This window comes from Polyodon spathula, chromosome 37 (assembly GCF_017654505.1).
Source record: "Polyodon spathula isolate WHYD16114869_AA chromosome 37, ASM1765450v1, whole genome shotgun sequence".
NCBI classification, from domain to species: domain Eukaryota; kingdom Metazoa; phylum Chordata; class Actinopteri; order Acipenseriformes; family Polyodontidae; genus Polyodon; species Polyodon spathula.
The window spans coordinates 5214582-5239581 of NC_054570.1; the positions used below are offsets into that span (position 1 = coordinate 5214582).

At 41.1% G+C, this 25000-nt stretch overlaps 2 protein-coding genes across 3 annotated transcripts; one reads left to right on the forward strand and one right to left on the reverse strand.

The window, feature by feature from the left end:
* Nucleotides 1–2002: 2002 nt before the first annotated feature.
* On the reverse strand, nt 2003–5476 carry LOC121304309 (zinc-binding protein A33-like). Of its 2 annotated transcripts, XM_041235372.1 has the most exons (6): nt 4954–5476; nt 4518–4613; nt 3644–3862; nt 3384–3412; nt 3096–3208; nt 2003–2873 (listed from the first exon to the last, which is right to left on the reverse strand). In XM_041235372.1, exons 1-6 carry the CDS (start codon nt 5368–5370, stop codon nt 2323–2325), a joined length of 1425 nt encoding a protein of 474 aa, XP_041091306.1. In that variant the 5' UTR covers nt 5371–5476; the 3' UTR covers nt 2003–2322. The 2 variants fall into 2 exon arrangements, with proteins under 2 accessions (XP_041091306.1, XP_041091307.1); XM_041235373.1 differs by lacking the exon at nt 4518–4613.
* A 3142-nt stretch (nt 5477–8618) lies between these two features.
* vars1 (valyl-tRNA synthetase 1) lies at nt 8619–25000 on the forward strand (the record flags this gene model as incomplete). Its single annotated transcript, XM_041235160.1, has 25 exons — nt 8619–8728; nt 10066–10413; nt 10810–10953; nt 11943–12114; nt 12746–12885; nt 13534–13618; nt 14220–14320; nt 14701–14828; nt 15779–15943; nt 16245–16326; nt 16649–16768; nt 17288–17396; nt 17511–17599; nt 17920–18010; nt 18312–18436; nt 19309–19571; nt 19876–19966; nt 20320–20425; nt 21031–21101; nt 21639–21764; nt 21966–22070; nt 22646–22714; nt 22806–22884; nt 23459–23586; nt 24860–25000. Coding segments are annotated over exons 2-25 (3069 nt in total), but the record flags the coding sequence as incomplete, so codon positions are not given.

The window sequence follows — 25000 nt, forward strand, 5'->3', positions numbered from 1 at the left end:
TGTGCAGCGGAGCCAGAGGTTCATCATAACGCCGGCCATTCTTCCAGCTCTTGTGGGTACGGATACCAAACAAGGACAGAAAACACACCTCCCCTGTCCATTCACAACGTTTTGAAACGCGAAGCTGAAAGTAGAGCTGTCTTTGAGTTTTGTAATGTTATTTCTCCTCGCCTTCTCTTTCCAGAGCTCTTACGATACGATCCTCTTTACTTAAATACATTTGAAATCAGCTACACGTTTAGGGGTACATAGTGTTGTTTCCATGTTTTTTTCAGGATAGAAAAGGGGAAGGTCCCGGTCAAACTTAAGGCAAAAAAAGGTTAAGGCGTTTTATAAGGCTCAAGATAAGGTTAAAATAAGGGTATGCATTAATAAGGCTTCTTATAAGTCATTCAACATTGAAAGAACACCTGTATAGAATTAGAGCGCATCAGTATGGAATGTAGTGCAATGGAAGATATTTGGAAAGAGATTAGGGCTTATATACAGTGTATATATATATATATATATATATATATATATATATATATATATATATATATATATATATATATATATATATATATATATATATATATATAATATAGGTGATGGAAGTAAAATAGAAAAAAAGTATTATTGGACGTGTTGGAAAATATATTAGAAAAACCAGAAGATTTAAGAATATTTTACATATAGAGTTTAAAAAGTGTGTTCACAGCAGTTTTAATTGCCAGATCTGAACAGTAGGTGGCAATTAACTAAATAGAAGAAGAAGAAGAAGAAGAAGAAACAACTTAGGGCCGTGATCTAAGTTTCAGCCCAATAGTAAGTAAGACCAGGGATTCATGTTAAGCCAATGGGACCTGAACAGAGGGAAGAAATGGTTAACTAAGGCCATGTTCTCACTTGCACAGTTAAACTAGCCCGTAATCAATACGATTAAGTTCCTTAGATTCATCATTTAAATGTAGTCATTTCCACAGCCTTGCGATATCGCAACTTCCTCACAGCACTTGGTTGTCACAGACTTGTAGACACATGCAAGATATTCACAATACAATCCTTGAATATTTGCATGCATTATGTAAGATGTTGTCAGGTACTTCTTCTAACCAAGTAAAGGTGTTACATTTATATCTGTCAACAGAAACAGCAGTTAGCTGTGGTTAGGTTTCTTTTCTCTCCCTGCTAGCTGGCCAAGAATTGTATGTACCTGTCAGCAGGCTTGAGTTGTCATGGAGCTTCTGTATTAAAACAGCATACTTTTGGAGTCATCCTTGTTATACTTACGCTTCATTTCAACTACTACCACCGGTATTACTACTAATACTATGACTGCTACTACTACTACTACTAATAATAATAATAATAATAATAATAATAATAATAATAATATTGTGACGAACGTAATCATTTACTGCTCATTTGATATTCTCAGTGAAATTGTTACAAATATTTGATATGGACTGCTTAACCCTTATTTAGTTTGAGTGGAATGACGTCTGTTCAGGATGTCTCGGCTGTTCATATCATTTGGTTAGCATCTCCCTTTAAATACCAGCATTTGTAAGAGCTGCCATTCAAATGTAACAGCAAAACAATGAAGCAAATACGTTTTAGGGTGAATACCATCATGTTTACCTCACTGTAGTTTCTTTTCACTCAACACCGTGCCACGCTTACCTGCAGGAATGCTGTACCATTCGCCTCGCCTTCACAAGTCACCCCACAATACACGAGACACCCACTCCCTACAGCTAACAACATCCAATTTGACTGTAACTCGGCCTTGGAATCTCCTTATCATTAATGGACCTGCAGGTAAGAGGAATGCCGTGCCTTCTTATGGCCAAAGAATACATCGCCTCCTCACATGGAGCATCCCGTTATTGGGACTAATAAATAAAAAATAAAATTCACTATCTCCCCTTTGGAAAAGGGGGAAACAACGGCTTCATATCCAGTACCAACATATACAGAGAACCAATCATAAATGTTCAATTAAAACTATGATAACAGTCAAGTCGACAAAAATTTTAATGGCTTTTAATGGCTTAATGTGTGAGAAATATAATTTGAGGCAGTAGAGTTCATATGGATGAATGGGATTGGAAAAGGCAATCAGAAGCAAATAATGATTGGATATATTTATATTACTATTATAAATATTACTTACATATGTACAATAATAATGACATCACAAGCATAATAATTCCATGCATAAAGTATGTGTTTAAACATAAAACATAGCTGAGAATACTTTGGAATGCTTAAATGCTTCAGGCCACATTTGGACATCTTTTCAGGAAGTTCTGGGCATTTCCTTATAGCATTTCTTTATTATACTTGCATGTGGTGAATCTTCAAAACCCCACTGTCACCTGGAAAGCCAGATTGAGCTACTCCAAGGCTGAAATAAGGATACACTTTCTTGGGAAATGTATCCACCAAAGTATGGATGTGTTCCATGTTCTCAGCATTGTAGAAGGACAACTGACCACATTCCTTATCCAGATAGACCCCAATGATTCGTGCCCTATTACCTAGCGCTGGTCGGACAGGAGAAGCATCTGGGATCCAAAATTCATTGCCGTTTGTGAGCCACATGGCCCAGAACCCATTCTGCGGAGTTAGTGGGAGGTTGCCCTTTCTCTGTACAGACTCACTGGCAATGCCCACTGCCCACCCTTCTCTGCTCGGGACCCTGACCTCCCAGTAGTGTCTCCCAGTGGCAAATCCCTGCAAAGACAGCAGATCTAGGCAGGGCTCAAAGCTCTTGGGACTGAGTGTTGAACTTGGGAGCCTGGGAGAGTCCTCTACTGAGGTCTGGTCTGTGGACAGCACGAGGGAGGGGTGAGCAGAGACAGGGTCTAAGGTGAGACAAGCTGGGACTGTAACAAAAGAGAACAAGCACGTCTGCAACACACATTCTCCGCCACGGCTCTAAATTCAAAATCTGAGCTAAAACAAAAAGGTTAATACTGCATATCAACGGTATGTAAAGAACAGAGATGCCGTCATATAGCCCCACAAACTGATACTCAGAAAAAATTTACTAAATAATGCTGATAGCAAGTTTCATCACAACTGGATAAAGTGTGCCTCTGCCACACCTGTATCTATGATGCTCCACATGCGCTTCCACGCTGCATACTGCAGTGGTCCCCGGTGAGCTCCGTGTGCCAGCTCATGGCAGATCAGCTCTGGAATCTCCTTATTATTTGACCTGCAGGTAAGAGGAACTTATGGTCAAAGCATACATCGCCTCCTCATATACTGTTACTGGGACTGATTTGGGTACCACTGCACTTTTGGGACAGAATAGAAAGAAAGAAAGAAAGAAAGAAAGAAAGAAAGAAAGAAAGAAAGAAAGAAAGAAAGAAAGAAAGAAAGGTGATTACCTTTTACAACTGTTAAGTGTGTGGCTCTCCTACATAAAAAAAAAAGAAAATAGAATTACAAAATGAATATGGAGCACTATCAGTGACTTTTTAAAAATACAGATAAATGCTAGAAGTATAGGTTCACTATAACTGGATGAATGGTTCTCAATATACAGCTACAAATAAAACTAAGGCAGTTTCAATTGGTAAAAGCTGTATAATGTAATCTTTAATTACCCTACAAAAATGTCTGGCTGTAAAAATGGAGACAAACCCACTTTTGTCTTCTCAGAGTTTTCGTTTTGGAACATGGTCACTTCCATCTCTACAAGATCTTTCTCCTGGGTGATGAGCAGAAGCTGCTGTTCCATACATTCAAGAGCCCACTTGGCTTCCTCTTGTAGTTTTCTGACCTGTTCCTTCTCAATTGTGTAGAGAAACTGGTGCAACTGGTCAAACTGGGCTCGAATCTCGGTTTTCAATTCGTGCAGCTGATGCTAGGATATCGAAAAAGTGTTTCAATGTCATTGCTACAGTAAATGAATGCTGTGTCCCCTGCTGTTTCACAGTATGAACGGTAACTTACAGGAGATAAGACATTAACTATTGCATTCTACAGGTATTTGCTAGTCATTTACAACAGAACATTGAAATAATTGCTAACACTAAAAAATATTATTATTGTCTCACAGTACAGAACTCCAATATACTTAAGATAATGGCAATCTTTTGGTGGAGTGCTACAAGGTACTAATGAAACTCAAAATCAGTTTTATGTACACTGAAAGAGACTGAGCGCAAGGTGTTTCATCAGTAAGCAGTGGATTTAGAACTGGTGCATTAATTAGTGAAATATGTTCTGATTTTCTAATTCACTACACTAAAAAGTACTTACTGTTGGATACTGCAGTTTATATGTACTGGTCGTGGCTGTTTCATTACAATTGTGTGTTCTCTAGCTAAAAGTGTGCCCCATTCACAGACAGGGCTCCACCATGTATTCATAGATTATAACAGTTGACTTTTACTTAAGAATGTCCCTACCAAATTTCAATGCACTTAGGGCTGTTCTCAGGGTAGAATGCAGCTATGTGTATGGTCTCCATAGACAAGCTCCCAAGTGCTGATGTGATGAGGCTGAAATACACTTGCCTTGGTCTCTGAGATATGTTCCTTCTGCTCATTCCAGAGCTGAGTCAGTTTCTGCCAGTGCTCTGTGAGGTGCTTCAAGTCTGCAGCTCTGTTTTTCTGAGCAAAAAAACAAACAAACAAACAAAAAAACACCCACATAAATATATGTGTCACAACTAAGAGAGTTTGGTCAGGGGACAACCAAATAATACAAGTGCCAAGTAGGGCAATGAATATTTTGGCACATGCTCTGTTTGTATTGAAAGGCCAGGCAGAGAATGGTGGACACCTTGTGTTTACATATTCGAAACTTGAAATCGAGGAAACTATAGCGAGGTTTTTTTTTTTTTTTTTGGTTTGTTTTTTGTTTTACATCTGACTTTGTATTCAGTGTCCTATTTACATGCATACATTTTATCGGTCTACAGTCAACCTTAAACATTAAGCATATACTCACGCTGCTGGACAGCGGTTTAGACTCTTTGAGTCCCTTGTTTGGTTTAGGATTTGGGCGACTGGTATCCACACACACTTCCTCATCTCTGTATAGATTCACCTCCTCGCAGCGTTGTGGGCTGTAAAACTCGTCCTGTGCACCTCGAGACTGTCTTGCTTTCTTTAACTTGAGTTGTTTGAAGCTATCTACAATTTTGGCGAGCAGTCGGTTCGTTTTGAAGTTGGTTTTCTCCGTGAACTCCTGTCCGCATTCGGGACAGGAGACCGAGCTGTCAGTGCGGTTGGAGTACTGACGAATACACGACGCGCAGTAGTTGTGGTCGCAAGGCAGAGAGACAGGATTTTTAAAAAGTTCGAGACAAATAGGACAACTTAAATCGCTGTGAAGCCCCGAAAAACTTGTACCACCAGCAGCCATTTTAATTATTATTATTATTTTTTTTTTGTTTATCGAGAAAAGTCTACTTTCGATTTCCTCACAAACAGGCTCACCAACTTCTGAGTAAATAGACTGCAATATGGGCGTGCCAGTAGCGCATTACGCAATTCACAATAGCTTGTGTTATCCTGGCTGCACATAGATAATTTGTGGTTATTTACCTAAAACTATAGCGCGGTTCATTCACGGGCGAGATGCGATTTTTACTTGTAGTGAACTGCAGAAGAAATAGAGATATAGGGTTACCATTTTTTGGTGTTCCATGATTTTATTTATTTATTTTTTTAAAGGGGTGTGACGGTGGGTGGATGAGAAAGGGCTTCGAGGAAGCGAACCTGCATAATTAAGATCAAATGTAATTCCGGCTACAGTATATACCTGTCTAAATATTCAAAGTGTATTTGTTTGAACAAGCGATGGAGCACAAACCAAAATTAGTCCTCTCTCTAACTTCCACACAAATACGTTTTTGTATGATATTCAATATTGGAGTTATTAAGAAATGAGTAGAGATAGATAGAGCTTTAAATTAACATATAACTTTATATTAACCTGAGCCAGTTATAATCAGTATTAATTGAGTTTGGTAAATCAATATGTTATTCATAAAAGACTAATGCTTCGTTCCACATAGAAGTGGATACATATGTTGGATTCACAAGAAATTAAAAAAAAAAAATCATATTGCTTTAAGAATCATACCATTATTTTAACATAATTTGGCAGTTCATGAGTCTTATTTTGAGGGACTGCTGTTAAACCACAGACTTCCCCTTTCCACAGTATAGCTGTCCTCCCCGCTTTCTTTCAGTCTCATATCTCTCGTTGTGTCTGTCAAGAGGACTCTGGGGGATAACTGTGCACCATGAGGACCCTGCACAGGTTCGCTGTAATTTTACTACCGGGGCTCACCCTGACTGCCCATCTACCTGCCTGCCTGCCTGCCTGTCTAAATAGATAACTGGAATGCATGGTGTGTCATCAGCAATCAGTGGTTCAAGAAATTGACCACAGTTCAATCTCAGCTCAGGCACTGACTCACTGTGTGTGCGACCCTGAGCAAGTCACTTAACCTCCTTGTACTCCATCCTTTGGATGAGATGTAAAACTGAGGTCCTAATGTTAATGACTCTGCCCCCTGTCTCTGTAAGTCGCTTTTGATAAAAAGAAAAGGATCTGCTAAAGACTACTTCATAATAGTACTGTACTGTGTAAGGTATCCTTCACCACGCCTGGCAGGTTGTTGTTGAATACTACATAATTGCTGCCATTGGCTTACTACTTATGTTAGATACAATCACTTTACTGGGAAGCAACAAAGGGTGGAGAATTTTGAGTTGGTGAAAATTATTCTTTTTTCATTTGCAGTCAAAAATATAAAAGTTCATCTGGAAACAAAGGTGGTTTTTGACTGTACTGTGACAGCACCGCCTGTGAGATTGTTCTGGTTCCCCAAACACTGCAAGTGTACCAGGGAGAGCTCTATGAAGGTCATCCCCCCCCCCCCCCCCCCCGACTGCTTACTTATTGAATGAAACTGTTACCATGACAATGTGCAGGTATGAATTCCCCTAGAGTATTTAAATAATTGGTATTTACCTGTGATAATCTGATAACCCAAACCTGCAACCCAGCTGCATTTTCCAAGACTTATGTGATCTTTAATTGAAGAGTAATCAAGGGACTCTGGATATATGAGGAGAACATTCCCCACACCAGGGTGAGGCCACATCAAATAAGATACAACCCAATAAGGTGACCAGGCAGTGTTTGCTGGGGAGCAGAAAATGATCTTAACAAAAAACTTCTGTTGTAAAAGCTTAGCATGGTGTAATAGAACCTACTGAAAGCATGGTAACTCGTATATACGTTAGCATGGTAAAGCCCAGAGAGGCATGGTAACTCATATTAATAAAGAAACATGGCAAACCACTATTAACTATGGTAAATCCGTAATGCAACCATGGAAAAACTTCAAAACTACCATTGTAAAATTTTATAAGGATTGTAAACAGGATTTTACTATATTCTTCAAAGCACGACAGGTTTTGCTGCAGCATTGGCCTTTCTTTCATAAAAGGCCCACATTGAACATTCATAGCCTTTGAGCAGGGTTAGAAGTTAGCAGTATTCACCTAAGTCACTCTATGACCAGGGCAGCAAGCTCACAGATATCCACGGTCCTCGAGTCTTATACTAAATTGCAGGGTCTGTCTTCCAGCTCCTCTGTTTTACACATGGCCTGGCTAAAATGGCAATAAACGATCCAATACATGCTATTCAAAATGAAGCAGGCATGACGCTTCACCAAGTCACAAGATCCGTTTATTCGAGTCCTGTTTATTTATTTTTTTTAAATGACTTACTTAAATCATTTTGTAACTTGAAGTCCTATTCGTTCATTTCAAAATACAGAATAACATACCCTTGTCTAGGGGCTGCATTGTTAACTAATCAGGGTGTAGTTTTACATCCATCACATTGGTAGGTAAGCATTATATATATATATATATATATATATATATATATATATATATATATATATATATATATATATATATATATATATATATATATATATATATATATATATATATATATATATATATATATATATATATATATATATATATATATATATATTCAGTTAACATCAGTAAGTACTGAAGCCTAGTAATTAGAAAATACATTTTTTTTCTGTTTTCATAGGTATAATAATATGACCCTGTCTCAGATGGGGGTACGCGGTAGACAACATTTTGTGGAAGTTTGGAAACCATTGTCGTACTGTATATACATTTTGTTTTGCGTCCTCCTCAGCGCCAGGGGGGTGTAGTTTAATCAGTTCAGCATTGGAAAGGCTGATCGAGAGCCTTTGGGATTAAAAACAGTGTGTGAGAAATCACCAATGAAGTAATACTACTAAATGTTTTTTCTTATATTGAAGACATAACAAACAACTGGCAGAACTTAGCACTGTTAGTTTGAGTGCATCAGCCCGCTTTTGCAGTTTTAATCAGGTAGCTGTGCGGGCGCATTTGTATAGTGGAGTTCTTGAGCAAGGGGTCCTGATAGGCAACTCCTCCCACACGTGGATGCCGGTTTGCAGTGAGTTTCATCAGAAAAGAAACTGAACAGGTTTTACAACAAAAAGCAGATTGGAAGAAATCCCTAACTCATACAACACAGGTTGATCTGCTGCGCACACACTTTAAGCAAGGTATGAATTTGTGTTTGTGTGGAAAGATAAGAGATCAGATTATAATGCTGGGAAAGTGATGTAAACTATATAATTTACACATCATCATCATCATCATCATCATCATCATCACAGGGAGTACGTATTCTCTAATTTAAGCTTTTGTAATTTAGTTTAATATTTACAAAACGTATACTACCACATGTCGATAACTTTATTAAATCCGAAATAAGAAACCAAATATGTTGTGGCAATTTGATTTGAGAACGTGACATGACGGGTTTAAGAATGACAGGTGTTTGTTACGCAGATTTGTGTGCCCCCTTAGATTTGACACATGCGTAGATCAAGATCGCTACGTGAACGCTTGGCGTCTCTGAACAGTATTTACATGTAATAAAATTAAATATGTTTAAAAGAAATGTGCAGTTTTGTAAGGTTACTTTTAATGAAGGGTTACGTGTATTGAGCAACGCAGGAGGCTGAGCGTGTGTGTATGGTGTTAAATGTGCTGTTTTATTTTGATGCAGAATTAGTCTCGTTTTCGATATTTGTTGCAAACTGCAGCAGAACTGGCAGTGCTTGAGCACGCAGCGGGGCTCGGGCATAGGAATATCATGCGTGCATGTCCAGCTTTGAAAAACTGCATCTGTACAAGCATGGAATCATGGGGATACATAATTCTATGGGTTACAGAAATCTATGGAACAGCTGGACTTAGTTTTCTGATGCATATTCGCCCCACTCTGTAATTATATATACTATACCTATTATTGCTTTCAGTTGTATAATAAGGTCTGGTCTATTTTATCTTTGCTTACTAAATGCAGATTTGGCTGCCTCCAGATCCACCAGGTAGCATATAAAAACGTTTTCCCTCAAATAAGGTGCGCCATTGAGTTTAATCAGATTTAATCCCAAGTAATTCGGATGTAAGAGTTATCAGTTGTCATTTCCGTCCGTGCCTAGTATTGGTTGGTTAGTTGTTTTTATTTATTTCCTTTCATACAATCATTTATAAATGATGTTATGTGAACGAATACATTCCCAACATTGTTTGTACGAATACTTGTCAGAGCATTACCACATATACAGTTAACATGTATACATATATACCTACATATAGATACTAAGATTAAAAACTAAGAACCACACTGAATTGAGTATTACTATATAAGAGTTTGAGCAATCAGGCACCCCTATAGCTGCATAAATGACTTCCAGGGTTTGTAGGCTATTGGGATAGTGCAAATTTACAAAGGCCTGATTGCTCAGTTTCCTAGCACATAGTCTGAACCCTAGGACCTGATAAAAGACTGCTGTGAGCCTCTAGCCCTATATATAAGTAATATTTCACTTTTTAGATAGTGTCATATTTCAAACACCAAGTCAGACCGAGATGCATTTCATCTTGTGCCTCTCTTTCCTTCTGTCTTCCCAGAGTCCTTTTCCATTTTCTTTTGTTTTCTGTTCAGTTCTCCAGGATGTCCACTCTCTACGTCTCTCCTCACGCGGATGACTTCCGCAGTCAGACCGCCCTCGTAGCTGCTGAGTTCACGCCCCCTTCATCCAGACCCCGGGTCCAGACAGGGGGCGGAACCTCGCCGGCCACGCCCCATCCCTCTCTGGTGACAGGTGGGGGGCTGGTCCTAGCGGGCGCGACGTCCGTGAGCTACTTCCTGTGTCCGGAGGAGATGGCCGGTAGTGGGCAGCGGGACTCCGCTCTGGTCAGGCAGTGGGTCAGTTTTGCGGAGAATGAGGTCACTCCGGCTGCTTGTGCCTTGACCTTCCCTTTGCTGGGAATGCTTGATCCCAACAAACAGGTAAGAGAGACCAGACCACACTCCGTCTTCCAGTCTTCAAGGTTAGAAACCTCCACTAGTCCTGCACCCTGTCCTGGGTTTCAGAACTCCCCCAGTTTTGGTGTATTATTGAAATCAGCAGGTTTGAACAATCAGGCCCCTGCTAAATCTGCTGTGAACCGATCACCCTTGAAAAAGTAGGTTGACTGTTAGAAGTTGTTGTAAACTACTCGCTTTTAATAACTATTAACATACTAAATGGTCTTTGAAATATCTGCATACTTTACATTGTAGTATAAAATACGAAGAGCAAACTGTCTTGCTAATGCATTGCTTATGCTTTTATCAGCTAAAATGTGGTTTTCTAAGCTTTACAGTTCCTGTGGTCTTGGCTAAAGCATGGGTTTGTTTGACTAGGTTACAGAGCGTGCTCAGACAGAGCTGAAGAAGGTTTTGACTATGCTGGACTCTTTCCTCAAACTCAGGACTTTCCTGGTTGGGGAGAGCTTGACCTTGGCTGACATCACAGTGGCCTGTTCCCTGCTCCTGCCTTTCAAATACGTGAGTAACTAGGGTCACAATTATTATTGTCCAGAATGAAGTCTGCCTCTGTGCGGCATGTCACAGTTTGGCATATATCCAATTGGGAAGGTTTAGGGCAGCCGTCCTTGAAGTTTCAGGCACGTTTGTGTATTACTCATGAGGCAGAGGAAATTGTGCTTTCTCTGTTTTTACATTAATTACTAACCGCTTGTTTAAAAATTTAAAAAAGGACATGAATTAAAATGACACAGCAGCAGTTATAGAGAATTAGACTGTAATGCCTTTCAGTTCCCCCCAGTAATGCATCAAAGAACAAGGTTCTGTAAGATGAGAATTTTGCCTACAAGGCCTAAAACATTTTTGTTTTATGTATATGTTTTATGTACCAGGTCCGACATTACAATTTTCCCTTTCCAGTCTCAAAAAGACGTAAAGCGCAGGTCTCTCGTCGTTTTTTCTCCGGAAAAAGCAGAGAAAACCTTTCAATGGCCGAGTGAAACCGATAGGAGCCGAATGAAACCGAAAAAAAGAGCATATCTCATAGCCCCATCCACTACAGAGATAACACGGACATAAACAAAGGAGATAGCTGCTTCTGCATCCAGCGCTCAAAGAATATCGCAGACATTTGCAGAGCTTTTTGAGATGTTATAGTAATAAAATAATGACTTGGATCACATTATTGAGGAGTTTGGTGATAAAATGATTGATCAGGAGAGGATTTATCAGTATGCACGTCTATAAAGAGGTATGTGAAAAATAGAGCTAACAAGGAATGGGGCTTGGCTGGAGATACAATACTGAGTGTCCTTTTGCAATTCAATTCCTTTTACACCTGTTTTACTCTGGGGGGGGGGGGGGGGGGGGGGGGTGAATTTAAACAGCGCGTGTAAAATAAACAAATTGTACCTGACGTGCCTGACAAGCTCTGAATAAATAGACAGCAAAGGGTTAATAGGCCACACAGCACGTGTTTGAGTCTGTGGGTCGGTCTCTCTGTCTGTCAGGTGTTGGAGCCCGCTGTTCGGAAGCCCTTTGTCAACGTGTCGCGCTGGTTTGTGACATGTGTCAATCAGCCGCAGTTCAAGAAGGTGCTGGGAGACGTGAAGCTGTGTGAGAAGGTGGGGCAGGTCAACCCAAAAACCAGCAGCCCGCAATCTGGAGAACAGGTACCCAAAGGTAGGTGTTGACTGCACCTGGAGCCAGGATTGAATTTGGTCTGTGGATTCTGTTGTGATGAAGAGCGAGATACAACGACACTGGCTTCAGTCAGGCGCTATGAGAGCTTCCTGTTGCTGATCCATAGAGTTCTGTAGTGTTTTTCCATATATCCAGAAAACTGCTTCTCCAAATATGATGGAAATTGATGGCTTGTCAGACAGTGAGGTTATATGGATCTGTCTCTCTCTGTCTGATGTCACAGCAGGGATGGAAATAAGACTCTTATTGCAAAGCTGTTTCACCCATTCCAGGTTTTACTGGGAGCTTGATTAGTGAACAGGTAACACGCTCAGGTGTATCTTAACATATAGTAAAACCAGGACCGGATCAAACTGCTATGCAATGGGAGTCTTCCTTCCATCCCTGTTGTGAAATCAGACTTACGTCTTAATACCTATTTCTTCCCATTGTGTGTTCCATACTATTCTTGTTGATAGACAACATGGTCACCCACATGTATGCTAAGATCTACTCGTTTTAAGATGTACATCGCTCACATACTTGTTATTAATCTGCCTCCACTACTCCAGCTGCTAATGGCTAACCATTTGAGATGCCTGCTTCACACTGAAACACCTCTTTCAATCAGTCCCAGGGCAGGAGGCCACCGTCGCCCCACGACCGAAAACCGAAGCCCAGCTGAAGAAAGAAGCCAAGAAGAAGGAGAAGATGGAGAAGTTTCAACAGAAGAAAGAGATAGAGCAAAAGAAACAGCAGTCCCAGACTGAGGTACAGCACAGCCCCATTGAGATTTCCATCACACACATTGTGTTTGTAACTGAAAGGAATATAGATATTGCACGAATACTGGCTGCTATCAGGCTCATAGTGGAAGACTGTTGCCCCACAGGGTTGGAAAAGACAGTGGGCAGTTATGCTCAGTGGAGATAACTTTGTCTAACCCAACGGGGTGGAAAGTGCATCAATATCTGTTAAAATATTATTTAATATTCCCCTCTGGGGGTAAAAATACCCTTTTGAAGGGGATATAGTGGAGGCAGTCAAACACGTGCAAATTTATTAGAGCACCTCAAGGTTTGTTATCTGTATCCTTTGATATACCTACCTGTATAACAATGCTTTGTTTACTATTATAAATTATAAATTAGATATGCAAAATTAACCAGTCACTCTTAAGCATTTGTGGAAATTCAAGCACATCTTATATATCTATAATCTATAATTTGCATAAACATAGTCTTATTTTTAAAGTTCAACAGCAACACTTCTGTTGAATAGTTGTTCCTGAGTATGCTTTTTTTTTTTTGTGTGGTTTTTATAAACGTTTTGCACAGTCTGAGCAGCTCGGCTTCGTGGTCCTCCCGCTTAAACTAAACTTTCAATCTTTTGAACATTTTTTTTTTTTTTTTCCCCTAGAAAAAAGCCAAACCTGAGAAAAAAGAAAAGAAGGAACTAGGGGTCATAACGTATGACCTCCCAACTCCAGCTGGAGAGAAGAAAGGTGAGGGCACTGGGTGGGGGAGTGTGGGGTTACTGTGTGTGGTGATCTGATGAGAAAGTGGCCTGGCTGACTTTCCTGCTGTCGGATCTCAGAAGCTAAGCTAGACTGGGCCCTATGAGCGTCTGGATAGGGGATCTCCGTTGAAAACGAGAGGCTGCAGTGTATGAAGTCAGTGCTATATGAGAAAATTACTGGTTCTTCCTGGTACGTAGTTGTAGGTCAGATTCCCTTGTCTAACTGCAATTAGACCATGTGACCTATCGCAAAAGCTTGTTGTCAGTCCATAATTGGCACATTGTTGGAGCACAGAGAGTTAGAATCTCTACCAAGGGAGTATATGTCTTTACATGCCTTTTCCGTTCCAAAACATATTGGGAACTCTGTTCAGATCTTCGAAATGAAGACTCGTTATAGTTTTGCCTTTCCAACTGTTTAGATTCGTGCATTTTAGTGTTGCTCTGTTTGTCTTTTTATTGTAATTGGGCTTTTTGGACTGTACGGACCAGTGTTTTGATAAGGGCGGTTTCGTGTTCCGTATTGCATTTTGAGGAGTCTCGATAATTGTTGCTGACTGACTCTGTCTGTCTCTCTGTCTCTGTAGATGTGCAATGTGCAATGCCAGACTCCTACAGCCCCCAGTATGTAGAGGCAGCTTGGTACCCCTGGTGGGAGAAACAGTGCTTCTTCAAACCTGAGTATGGGGTGAGTATTGAACCAGACTCATGGGTACAAGATTTTAAAGTGATTGTATCTAACCCAATGATTCCATATATCATACCTGTTTTGTAACTTCCACAGCTACTTAGGTCTCAGATGTCCAGTTTTGGTAGAAATACGTGAATGTGGCAAGCTTTTATAGCATGTATTTTGATTTTTAAAACCTGATATTTCATTTACATCTGATAATCATTTCAGTGGCACATTGTTTTAGCTTCTGAACATAAACATTTTACAAAACAATTCAACCTGATTTTGCATTCTCAATTAAAAAAAAAAAAAAAGATTTCATGGAAAAAAAAAAAAAAAAAAAAAAAAAAAAAAAAGGTTGAAAATGATTTTATTGACGTTTCTATTTTGTCTAGCGGAAGGATCTCTCTGAGCCGAACCCCAAGGGTGTGTTTATGATGTGTATCCCTCCGCCCAACGTGACCGGATCTCTTCACCTTGGCCACGCCCTCACAAACGCCATCCAGGATTCTCTAACTCGCTGGTAAATAGGTCATAGCCCAAGTACTTCATTTTTTCTCTTCTTGCTTTCCCCTGAAGATGGCTTTATCCCAACACTATTGCACTATTATATCATTGTAGACATACCTAGTTGTAATCCTAACTAGATGCATCCTAGTTCATGTTATATTTTAGTAGTATTATTTACACTTACTGTAAACTGAGCTGTATTTAAATGTTAAGCTTGCTTTGTAACCCTGTACTGCCCTGCATCACCTGTAAATCACCTTGGATAAAAGTGTCTGCCAAATAAATAAATAATAATTATCTTGGTTAACCAGGATAATACTGTTTATATCTGTGGCAAATTAAGGCATACTTCATATTACTCATAATTGAATCATATTTAATTAGTTACCTGCTTGGTTATTTATTTACCACACTTACTAACTACCACAACAATAAGAATATCCTTTTCAAAATGATTTAGTCGTTAGGCAGATGCTTTTATCCAAAGCGACTTGCAGAGACTAGGGGGTGAACTATGTATCAACTTCTGCTGCTGCCGAGTCACTAACAATAGGACCTCAGTGGCACAGCTGGGATTAAACCTGGAACCTCCTGGTAACAAGACCCTTTCTTTAACCACTAAGCTGCCTTTTCAAGCACTACTTCTTAAACTAGTTTAAAAAATGAACACCGTGGGTGTGCAGCTGTAATTTCTGTCCCCCTGGGAACTGAGTTAGTAAATTGGATCTGATATTGAAATTTTTCATCTACGAACTCAGCTGCAGAGGGGACAGTTGCTTACTCCCTAGTGTTAATAAGTTTTGATTTTATGAGCCCGTTTTCCGTATGCGTTTAAATGCTGTACACGTACAGTCGTCTGCTCAAGTCTCTGTGATTTAAAAAATCTAATGGTGGGCTTGCTATGGTGGCTTTTCTCTTTTGTGAAGGCACTAACTAGGGTGGTTTGGGTTGGTCTGTTGCCAGGCACCGGATGCGGGGAGAAACCACCCTGTGGAACCCTGGCTGTGACCATGCTGGTATTGCCACTCAGGTGGTGGTGGAGAAGAAGCTCTGGAGAGAGCAGAAGAAAAACAGACACGACCTGGGCAGAGACGCCTTCGTAAAGGAGGTGTGGAACTGGAAGAACCAGTAAGTGGGGCTTCAGTTTGTGTTTTCATTTTTGATCAGTGATGTAGTTAAGCTGGAGTGCCATTCCGGAACTATTTTAAGTTGGAACTCGCATAATAAGCAAGTCACATGACTCCCATCTCCTGCACAACTGTCTGATTCAGTCAGCAGTCCTCGTGCTTCAATGAAAACTATTTATTTAAGAAGGCTGAAAATGCTGACAAAGACGACAGCAACAAGTACATTGACTACGACTGTGAACACAAACAAAGCCACTGACGCACACAGACACGTAAATAAGGATTTTTTCTGTGTTTTACAGGAAAGGAGATCGAATTTACCACCAGTTAAAAAAACTGGGATCCTCTCTAGACTGGGACCGGGCCTGTTTTACCATGGATACTGTAAGTACCCGTGGCTGACAGTGTTTTTTTTTTTTGTTTGTTTTTTTTTTTGGTCCAACCTCTTAACTGAGCTATCTCTAAGATAAAATGCTAAGACGTGTTCATCAGTTTAATGTATGGTATGAGATAATTAAGCATTTTAAATATCTACCAGTTCAATTGATTGAGTCAAGGGTTGGTAAGATGCTTGCATGGTGGCATTAGCCAAAAGCTTGTCTCCTTTGTCTACTTGAGTTATTTAGCTTGACCTCAAACAGATGAAGGCACTAGTTTCTCACATTTGGACCCGCTTCTAACACAAACCACCCTATTCGCTCTCTAGAAATTGTCCTACGCAGTGCAGGAAGCGTTTGTTCAATTGCACGAGGAAGGGGTGATCTACCGGAGCAAGCGTCTGGTGAACTGGTCTTGCACTCTCAACTCTGCGATCTCCGATATCGAGGTAAGGACGAAGATGTAATGGTTAAATATAATATGGTTATAAATATATTAAAATTATATAGGGGGCTTGGTGGTTCAGTGGTGAAAGCAAAGGGTTTGATACTAGAAGGTTCCTGGTTCAAATTCCGGCTCAGCCACTGACTCACTGTGTGTGACCCTGAGCAAGTCACTTCACCTCCTTGTGCCATCGGACGAGATGTAAAACCGAGGTCCTACTGGAAGTAACTCTGCAGCAACAGCAGTTGTTGATGTATAGTTCACCCCCCCTAGTCTCTGTAGGTCGCTTTGGATAAATTAATAATAATAACAATCCATTCTGCAGTTGTTTACTGCTAAATGTTTAGCCTTTCACTGAAATATTAAAATAAAACTTCAGTGACAAAGGTTTCAACTATTAAGTCTTCAGTGAGAAGATATTGAGAAACTCTTGTCATTTCTTTTACTGTTACTAGACATACAACCGTTCTACCATAGTTCTACTGCACCTGAAAGTTTTCTCTCGCTCTCTCTGTCTCTCTAGGTAGATAAGAAGGAGCTGACAGGTCGCACCCTCCTCCCTGTCCCGGGGTACAAAGACAAGGTGGAATTCGGGGTTCTCGTCTCCTTCGCATACAAGATCGAGGGCTCTGGTGAGAGGCAACAAGCTGCATCTCCCAGTACCAATTTTAAGTGCTTGCAGTCCACCCAGCCAGTAAGGGTGCTGTTCCATATGTAACTCCAGCCTGTGCTCTTGTGTGTTTCAGATGAGGAGGTGATTGTCGCCACCACTCGTATTGAGACAATGCTGGGAGATACAGCCGTTGCAGTCCACCCACAGGATGCCCGATATCAGGTAGGTACTTCATTATCTCACCAGGCCTTGGGAACATTGTGAGCCACTCATACAGTTGTGATGTAATGTGGTTAGCACATGTTTGAGAGTATCAGAATCTTGAGGTAATATGGTTGTTAATCTTAATTTGTCTGTCTGTCTGTCTTGTTAAAATATATCTAGGGAACCGCTCACTTTTTTAGGGTGTGTATTCTAAAACATTGTCATATTAAATCATCATCGTCATCATCATCATCATCATCATCATCATCATCATCGCAGTTCCCTAGATATGTTTAAACTTGTTGTTGTTCATATTATTTGCATCGCTCTTTCCACAGCACCTCAAGGGGAAGACTGTTGTTCACCCATTCTGCGATCGCAAACTGCCTGTTGTGTTTGATGAGTTTGTGGATGTCAACTTTGGGACAGGTAATGAAAGCTGGAGAAGGCAGCTGCACTGTGGACTAGATTCTAGAGTTGTTGTGATTGTGGGGTTTTATTGCCAGTTCAGCCCGCTCTTGCCCCCCTGAAAATCTTTTCTTCACAAATAGCCAACAGTGTAGTAGCACCCCAAATGTTCCCAATTTATGTTCCCTATCGTCAACCACAGAACTGACACCACAGAATTTGATTCACTTATAAAAAAATGTTCCCCCATGTTCTCTCTCTCTCTGTCCCTCTCTCTCTCTCTCCCTCTGTCTCCCTCTCTCTCTCTCTCTCTCTCTCTCAGGTGCTGTGAAGATCACCCCAGCTCATGATCACAATGACTGGGAGGTGGGACAGAGGCATGATCTGGAGTTCATCAACATAATAGATGAGAACGGCTTCCTGATCAACGTGCCCCCTCCATTCCTGGTACTGTGCCTGAGCCTGTCTCCCTAGCCATTTCACTATAAATAAAATCAGTGTGTCACTTTGTTTGTGGGGTCTGTGTACTGTGTCTAAACACAAAAATATAAAGAGTTGCTTATTTCATTAAGAGCAAGAAACTTCATCATTCTAATGATGTATCATTACTGTCCCTTGACCCCTAGCGATACCTCTCTAAAACAGCAGAACAATCCGATATCGTCTGTTATTCCGGTATCTGATTTAACAAACACAAATTGATACATCTGAGTATCATTCAGATACTCCTGCAGTAATAAGGGCAGTGGCTGCATTTGGGATGGGATGACTATCCTGGTAGACGGCATGACTGGAGGAATTTGAAGTGCTGGAGCTGGGCTTTTAAAAACATATGTAAAGCACTTGGCCAGTTCATATGGAAAAGTCTGAATTCAGTATTTCGAAGTGCCCACCCAGCCCATTGCAGACGGTTGCCGTGGTGAGGTGCTAAGGATGCCGCAGTTTGGCTGCTCCCTGGAGCCAGCATTACCTTTCAGCCATCAACACCAGGCCAATGGGAATCCACGTGACCTGGAGGAGGAAGGGCACTGAAGACTCATGTATTACATCAAAGTCTTGCCCCTCCCAACTACTGTTTCATTTTGTCTTGGCAAAAGCTGTCCATTATTAGCATGAAATAAATAAGTTACTCCTAATGAATAAAAACATTAGCTTCCATTCGACTGTAATCTTGTAAACTCTTGATTTTTGTTCACATATTTGTGACCGTTCGGGTGCTGTGTGATTATTAGGTGGTAACAAGAAGCCTCTGTATCTGTGTGCTCTGGTATATCCTCGTGTAAAGTGCTTTCTCGCTTTCCCCCCTGCCCCTCTCTCAGGGGATGAAGCGGTTTGACGCCCGCAAGGCTGTGCTGGAGGCTCTGAAGCAGCGGGGACAGTTCAGGGAGGTGAAGGACAACCCAATGGTGGTTCCTGTGTGCAGCCGCTCCAAGGACGTGGTGGAGCCCCTGCTCAAGCCCCAGTGGTACGTGAGCTGTGAGGAGATGGGCAGGCAGGCAGCCGAGGCAGTGAGGTCAGGAGAGCTCAAGATCATCCCAGAGACACACCTCAAGACCTGGTTCAACTGGATGGACAACATCAGGTAAGAACTGAGACTGTCTGATGAACAAGATCCCAACTGGATTCCTGTCCAAGTAGCAAACCAGTTTCTGGAAATTAATCCTGAGTATATTTATTTTTCTTTCAGATTTCAATTCTAGTAGTCATGATAAAATATGTTTTTATTAAAATCGTATGTTATATGTTGTTCATCATTCTGTATTTGTGATTCTGAAATTCAGCTTTTAAAAGTGGCTGGGAAAAAAATCATGTAAAATGCTTCATTTTTTAGGCAACAAATAACCCTTGCCTTGTTTTGATAACAATGTTTGGTTCTGTCTCCACAGGGATTGGTGCATCTCCAGACAGCTGTGGTGGGGTCATCGCATCCCAGCATACTTTGTGACTGTCGACGATCCCTCTGTTCCTCCTGGGGAGGTAAGCATTGAATCCAGGAAAGGCGCGGGACAATGACGTTAGTTTCACTTGGATGCCGCATGACTGCCATTCAGTCCTGTACCCCTCTCTCTATGTACAAGCAAACCACTGACCAGACTCACTTCACTTGAGCTGCACAATTAATTGGAACCCAGGCCTCCAGGTGAGAGAGAAAAGGCTACTGAATTAGGTGGCTGTCTTATCTGTGCCACCTAGCCCCTCAAATCCAAACCCAACACTAGCCTAGGGCATTGTTTAGCAAGTTTATTTCATATGCAAGCTGATGAGGCTTATAACTTCTGTTACTCCTTGTACAGATACACAATGTATTAACGCCTAAATTATTTTCTCAGGACATAGATGGAAAGTACTGGATTAGCGGTCGCAGCGAGGAAGAGGCTCGCGAGAAGGCAGCGAAAGTGTTTGGAGTCCCAGCTGAGAAGATCTCGCTGAGACAGGGTAAGTATGGGTGAGTGCGAGGTGTGTGTGAGTGCCAGCGTCCTAACACAATATTAAAGCAGCCGGCATTTTCAGAAGTAGATATTAAATTTCTTATTTTTTTTATTTTTTTTTTTAGTAAGGGTGAGCAGGGTTTGGGAGTGGGCACCGCCAAACTGTTGTTTTTTTTTTCTTTTGTTGCCCTATTGAGGTTTTTCAAGGTTCTCTGGGACACGCATGCCCTACCTGTGTCCCGTACGCACGAATGGTTTGTCGGGAGTCTCAGGCTTGGTCTGCATCCCTGGGATTCGCGTCTGTCCGTTTGATCTTTATGGATTTTGCTTTTGTGGATTCTATTGCTGTGGCTTTTTTTCCCCTGTTCATTTAGACACAGTAGATGTTGCGTTTTTGTGGCTTTGTGTCTGTTTCTGTTTGTTATTGTTAATACTGTAATAAATGAGTAAAACGATTTGTGTACCATAACATTGAGACTTTGTACATTTATTGGGACTTCCATCGTTTTCACTGGGACATCCAAAATTTCCACTGGGACCTTCAGTTTTTCTTTTAATTGAGAGTCCTGGCCCCACAATGGGAACGCAGTTAACACCTTGCAATGCTTTCAGATGAGGATGTGCTGGACACCTGGTTCTCTTCAGGAATCTTCCCTTTCTCCATCTTCGGCTGGCCCAATCAGGTAAGAGAAATTTGTCTTTCTTTCCTCAAGCTCGTCGCAGGGACCAAAATAAAGAGAGATTAAAAACTGTGCATAGAGAATTGAAAAGTGCTCCATGTTCAGCAAGCAATACAACATTTACTTCAATGTACAATTCAAGTAACAACAAAGAAAATAAAAAAAAAAAAAAAAAAAAAGTGCTCAATGAATAAAGTGTGGTGTACGTGTTTAGCGGAGTTGAACTAAACTGATTTGCAGACTCGTTAAAGTCCACTGCTCTTGTCTGTCTCAGTGACTAACTGCATACTTGTACCACGTTAACTTTCCTGTCTGTGGATCTATTTTGTAATGCGTAGATGTTTTTTTCAAAGTTGGCAGGGCAACTTCTCGAACTCCGTAGAGTGTGTGTGTGTGCTGTGTATGCTGTTCCTGTGTGTGTCGGATTGTCTCTCGTGTGTTGGTATGATATTCCTCTTTGAGTATTGTCTCTTGTGTGTGCGGCGTGTGATATTCCTGTGTGTGTGTTGGTTGTCTCTCAAGTGTGTTGTGTATTTCCAGACCCAGGACCTGAGTGTGTTCTATCCCGGGACGCTGCTGGAGACTGGGCATGACATCCTGTTTTTCTGGGTGGCCAGGATGGTAATGTTGGGTTTGAGACTGACTGGTAAACTACCCTTCAAAGAGGTGAGAAACAAGATGACCAAGGAGGGCTGTGTCATGTCACAATTACGTTTTTCTTTCCCCCTCCCCTTTTGAACAATTCTGTTGCTATGTTGATCATGGCGATATGCTTTTTATGAGGCTGATTTTTTTTTTTTTTTTTTTTGGATGTTACTGTTCTGCTCCAGCAACGATGGATGATTCATTTCTCCCTGTGTGTTTCAGGTGTATCTCCATGCAGTTGTCCGTGACGCTCACGGCAGAAAGATGAGTAAATCTCTGGGTAATGTCATTGATCCTCTGGACGTCATCACTGGCATTTCCATTGAGGTAGAGTGGTCCATCCTTAAAACCATTCTCACCAAGGTCTTGAAAGCTATTCTCTCACCTCTTATCACAACATGATCGCTGGTTAAATGCTGACCAAGGCTTTTATTTCCACACCTGTACATACATATGTTGCACTACATTTTTGCCTATATCTTGAAAACCTCTTCTCCAATTACAGTGATCCTTGGTATTGCCATTATTTAGCAAACCTTATTGACAGTATTCAATTCTGGCGGTGTCTGTCCGTGCATTTGTCCATCTGCAAGGTCTTATTAAATTGTGATGAAACTTGGCATTAACATTATTAAGAATATGTTATTGGAAGGATATAGATTGTGGGGATATACAAAAGTGTCTTTCTGTCTATACATACTAAGGTATTTCACATACTCAGAAATCCAACCTAATTTGCTTACATGTCTTTTCATAAAGCTATTCGTTGCAATTTCTTATTCTATATTCACCACACTCAATTATCAAGCAGAACTACTACTGCTAATAATAATAATAATAATAATAATAATAATAATAATAATAATAATAAATAATAATAATCTATTATATTTTTTTCATAGGGCCTTCACGCTCAGCTTGTTGACAGTAATCTTGACCCAGTGGAAATTGAGAAAGCCAAAGAAGGACAGGTAAATAACTCTATTGTGTACCTTGGTGCACAGCGCCCCCTCCTGTCGGTGTTTAATTGCTGGTTTTTATTTCTGTATTCCTTTCTCACAGAAATCGGACTACCCCAATGGAATCCCGGAGTGTGGAACTGATGCCTTGAGATTTGCTCTCTGTGCTTACACCAGTCAAGGTAACACAGTCCACCTCGCGGTGCAAATGAGTGCTGGGGCAAATAATTTTCTTTTTTAAATATTTGATTTGTTCATGAAACAGAACTTATCAAGACGTTACCAAGAAATGCTTAACATTGCATTAAACAGCACACATTCTAACACAAAAATGTTTCTCACCTTTCTTTCTTTTTGGTAGTGGGTAGAGCTGCACAAACCTGCTTTTTATGCAATTCTTCAGAACAAGTTCTCTGCAGATGAGTGTCAATCGAGCTAATTTACCGTTGCAAGTGAAGAAACAGCTGCTTGGGTTTGTGTGGACTGATATTCTCCAGAGTCTAAAGCAGCAAACCCAGGCAGCTGTTTCTTTACTCGTTTCACTTTGAATAGTAAATCAGCCCGATCAACTCCACTGACTCCTGTCTGTGGAGTGCTCAATCTAAATAATCAAACTGTAGTATGGTTAAAAAAAAAGGTTTGTTTTGGGACATTGTAGCTCTTTCTGGTCATTAGGTTATCGTGCAGTCTGAGTGATTGGTTCAGCACTTTCCAGGTGTCTGATCTGTTCTTTGCTTCACTCGTCTTTTGCTTCAGGCCGTGACATTAACCTGGATGTGAACCGGATTCTAGGCTACAGGCACTTCTGCAACAAGCTGTGGAACGCAACCAAGTTTGCAATCCGAGTTCTCGGAGAAGACTTTAAACCAGTGGCCAAGGCTCAGGTAATTACGGTTCATCTCTTCGGTCTGTATGTTAAAGAACGTAACGTTGCTACATTTAACAGTTTCAGTTGCATTTTCTAAAGGTTTGCATTGCATTGTTCCCTGCTGGGGGGGACATTCCTGATTCCTGCACAGGCATCCACTGTCATGTTCTTTTGGGAATTCAATCAGAACCTTCTGCTTTCCCATCATGTGTTGCTTATGGGGTCCCCAAATGACTCGCCTGGTAAAAGCACGGCCGCGTGGCGTGCAGGGTGAGCCATGCAGCGCAGGCTCGCGTCCTGGCTGTGCAAGGTCGTCGGTCTTCGCTGGCAATTCCGAAGGGAGTGTCGCATTATCTCTTGTGCATTAGGGAGGCAAAACTGGGTGGACTGTTTTTTCTCATTGCGCTACAGCGACCCTACTGGCCAGGTGCTCAGTGAGCACGGGCGGACACCTGCAGGGCAGGCATTTGTCCTGCAGATGCCGGTAGCTTGCTGGCATCCACTCTCGAGTTCCTGGGTGTAAAAGAGGAAACTGGCTTGGCCGTGGGATCGGAAGATGCCCACTGAACCTTCGGAGCTGAGCTGTGTGGAGAATTTGTGCAATAAGGGGAGAAAAATTGGGCATTCTGATTCAGAAATCTGACCTCATTTTCTTATGACATCTATGTCTTTTCGTGAAACTATTCTTTGCAATTTCTTCACCACACTCAGTTATCAAGCAGAACTACTAATGCTTTATTTCAGGGGGGAAAAATAATTTGGGCACTCTAAATAAAAAAAAAAAAACAGTTCGACAGGATCACAGATAAGCTTGTACAACAAGAGAGGTAGCCATGAATAACATTTTCAAAGCTGTGTGACTTGTTTTATTTTTTTTTATACTGGATCTCTTTTTGGAATCCATATTGCATTCATTCAACTCTAAAGACAGAACAAGCGGATGAGTTGCACTGTTCCAAACTACGCTAGGGTACGCTGCTAAGCAGATGCGGAGCACGATCAAAGAAAAGCAATTCTCCCAATCAAGCTGCTTTAATAGAGGTTTAAACTTGCTTTCATTTAAACTTAATAAACAGAAACACTTGATAAACACATAGTCTTCGGGGGCCTCTGGATTATTCAGTTATCCTCATTCATGGAATGAGTACCATACTCTAGGAACGTGTACTTCAGATACGGGAAAGACGAGAGGATTTCCTGACTTTTCCTTCCATTCTCTTCAGTGTTATTTGTATTGTAGCATCCCCGGTGTGTGTCAGTGACCCTGTGTCTTGTTGTTTGTGCTCTAGCTGTGTGGCAGCGAGAGTCTTGCTGATCGCTGGATCCTGTCTCGCCTCTCTCTCGCGGTGGAGCTCTGCGACTCCGGCTTCAGGAGCTACGACTTCCCGGCAATCACAACTGCCATCTACAGCTTCTGGTTGTACGAACTG

Bases quoted from the DNA above. Each gene is read 5' to 3' on its own strand.
- LOC121304309 (XM_041235372.1), bottom strand. From the start codon at position 5,370: ATGGCTGCTGGTGGTACAAGTTTTTCGGGGCTTCACAGCGATTTAAGT. The intron at 3,863-4,517 runs GCAAGTGTATTT...TCGATATCCTAG, and splicing joins AACATATCTCAGAGACCAAG to CATCAGCTGCACGAATTGAA. The intron at 3,413-3,643 runs GTGGGTTTGTCT...TTTTTTATGTAG, and splicing joins AAAACTCTGAGAAGACAAAA to GAGAGCCACACACTTAACAG.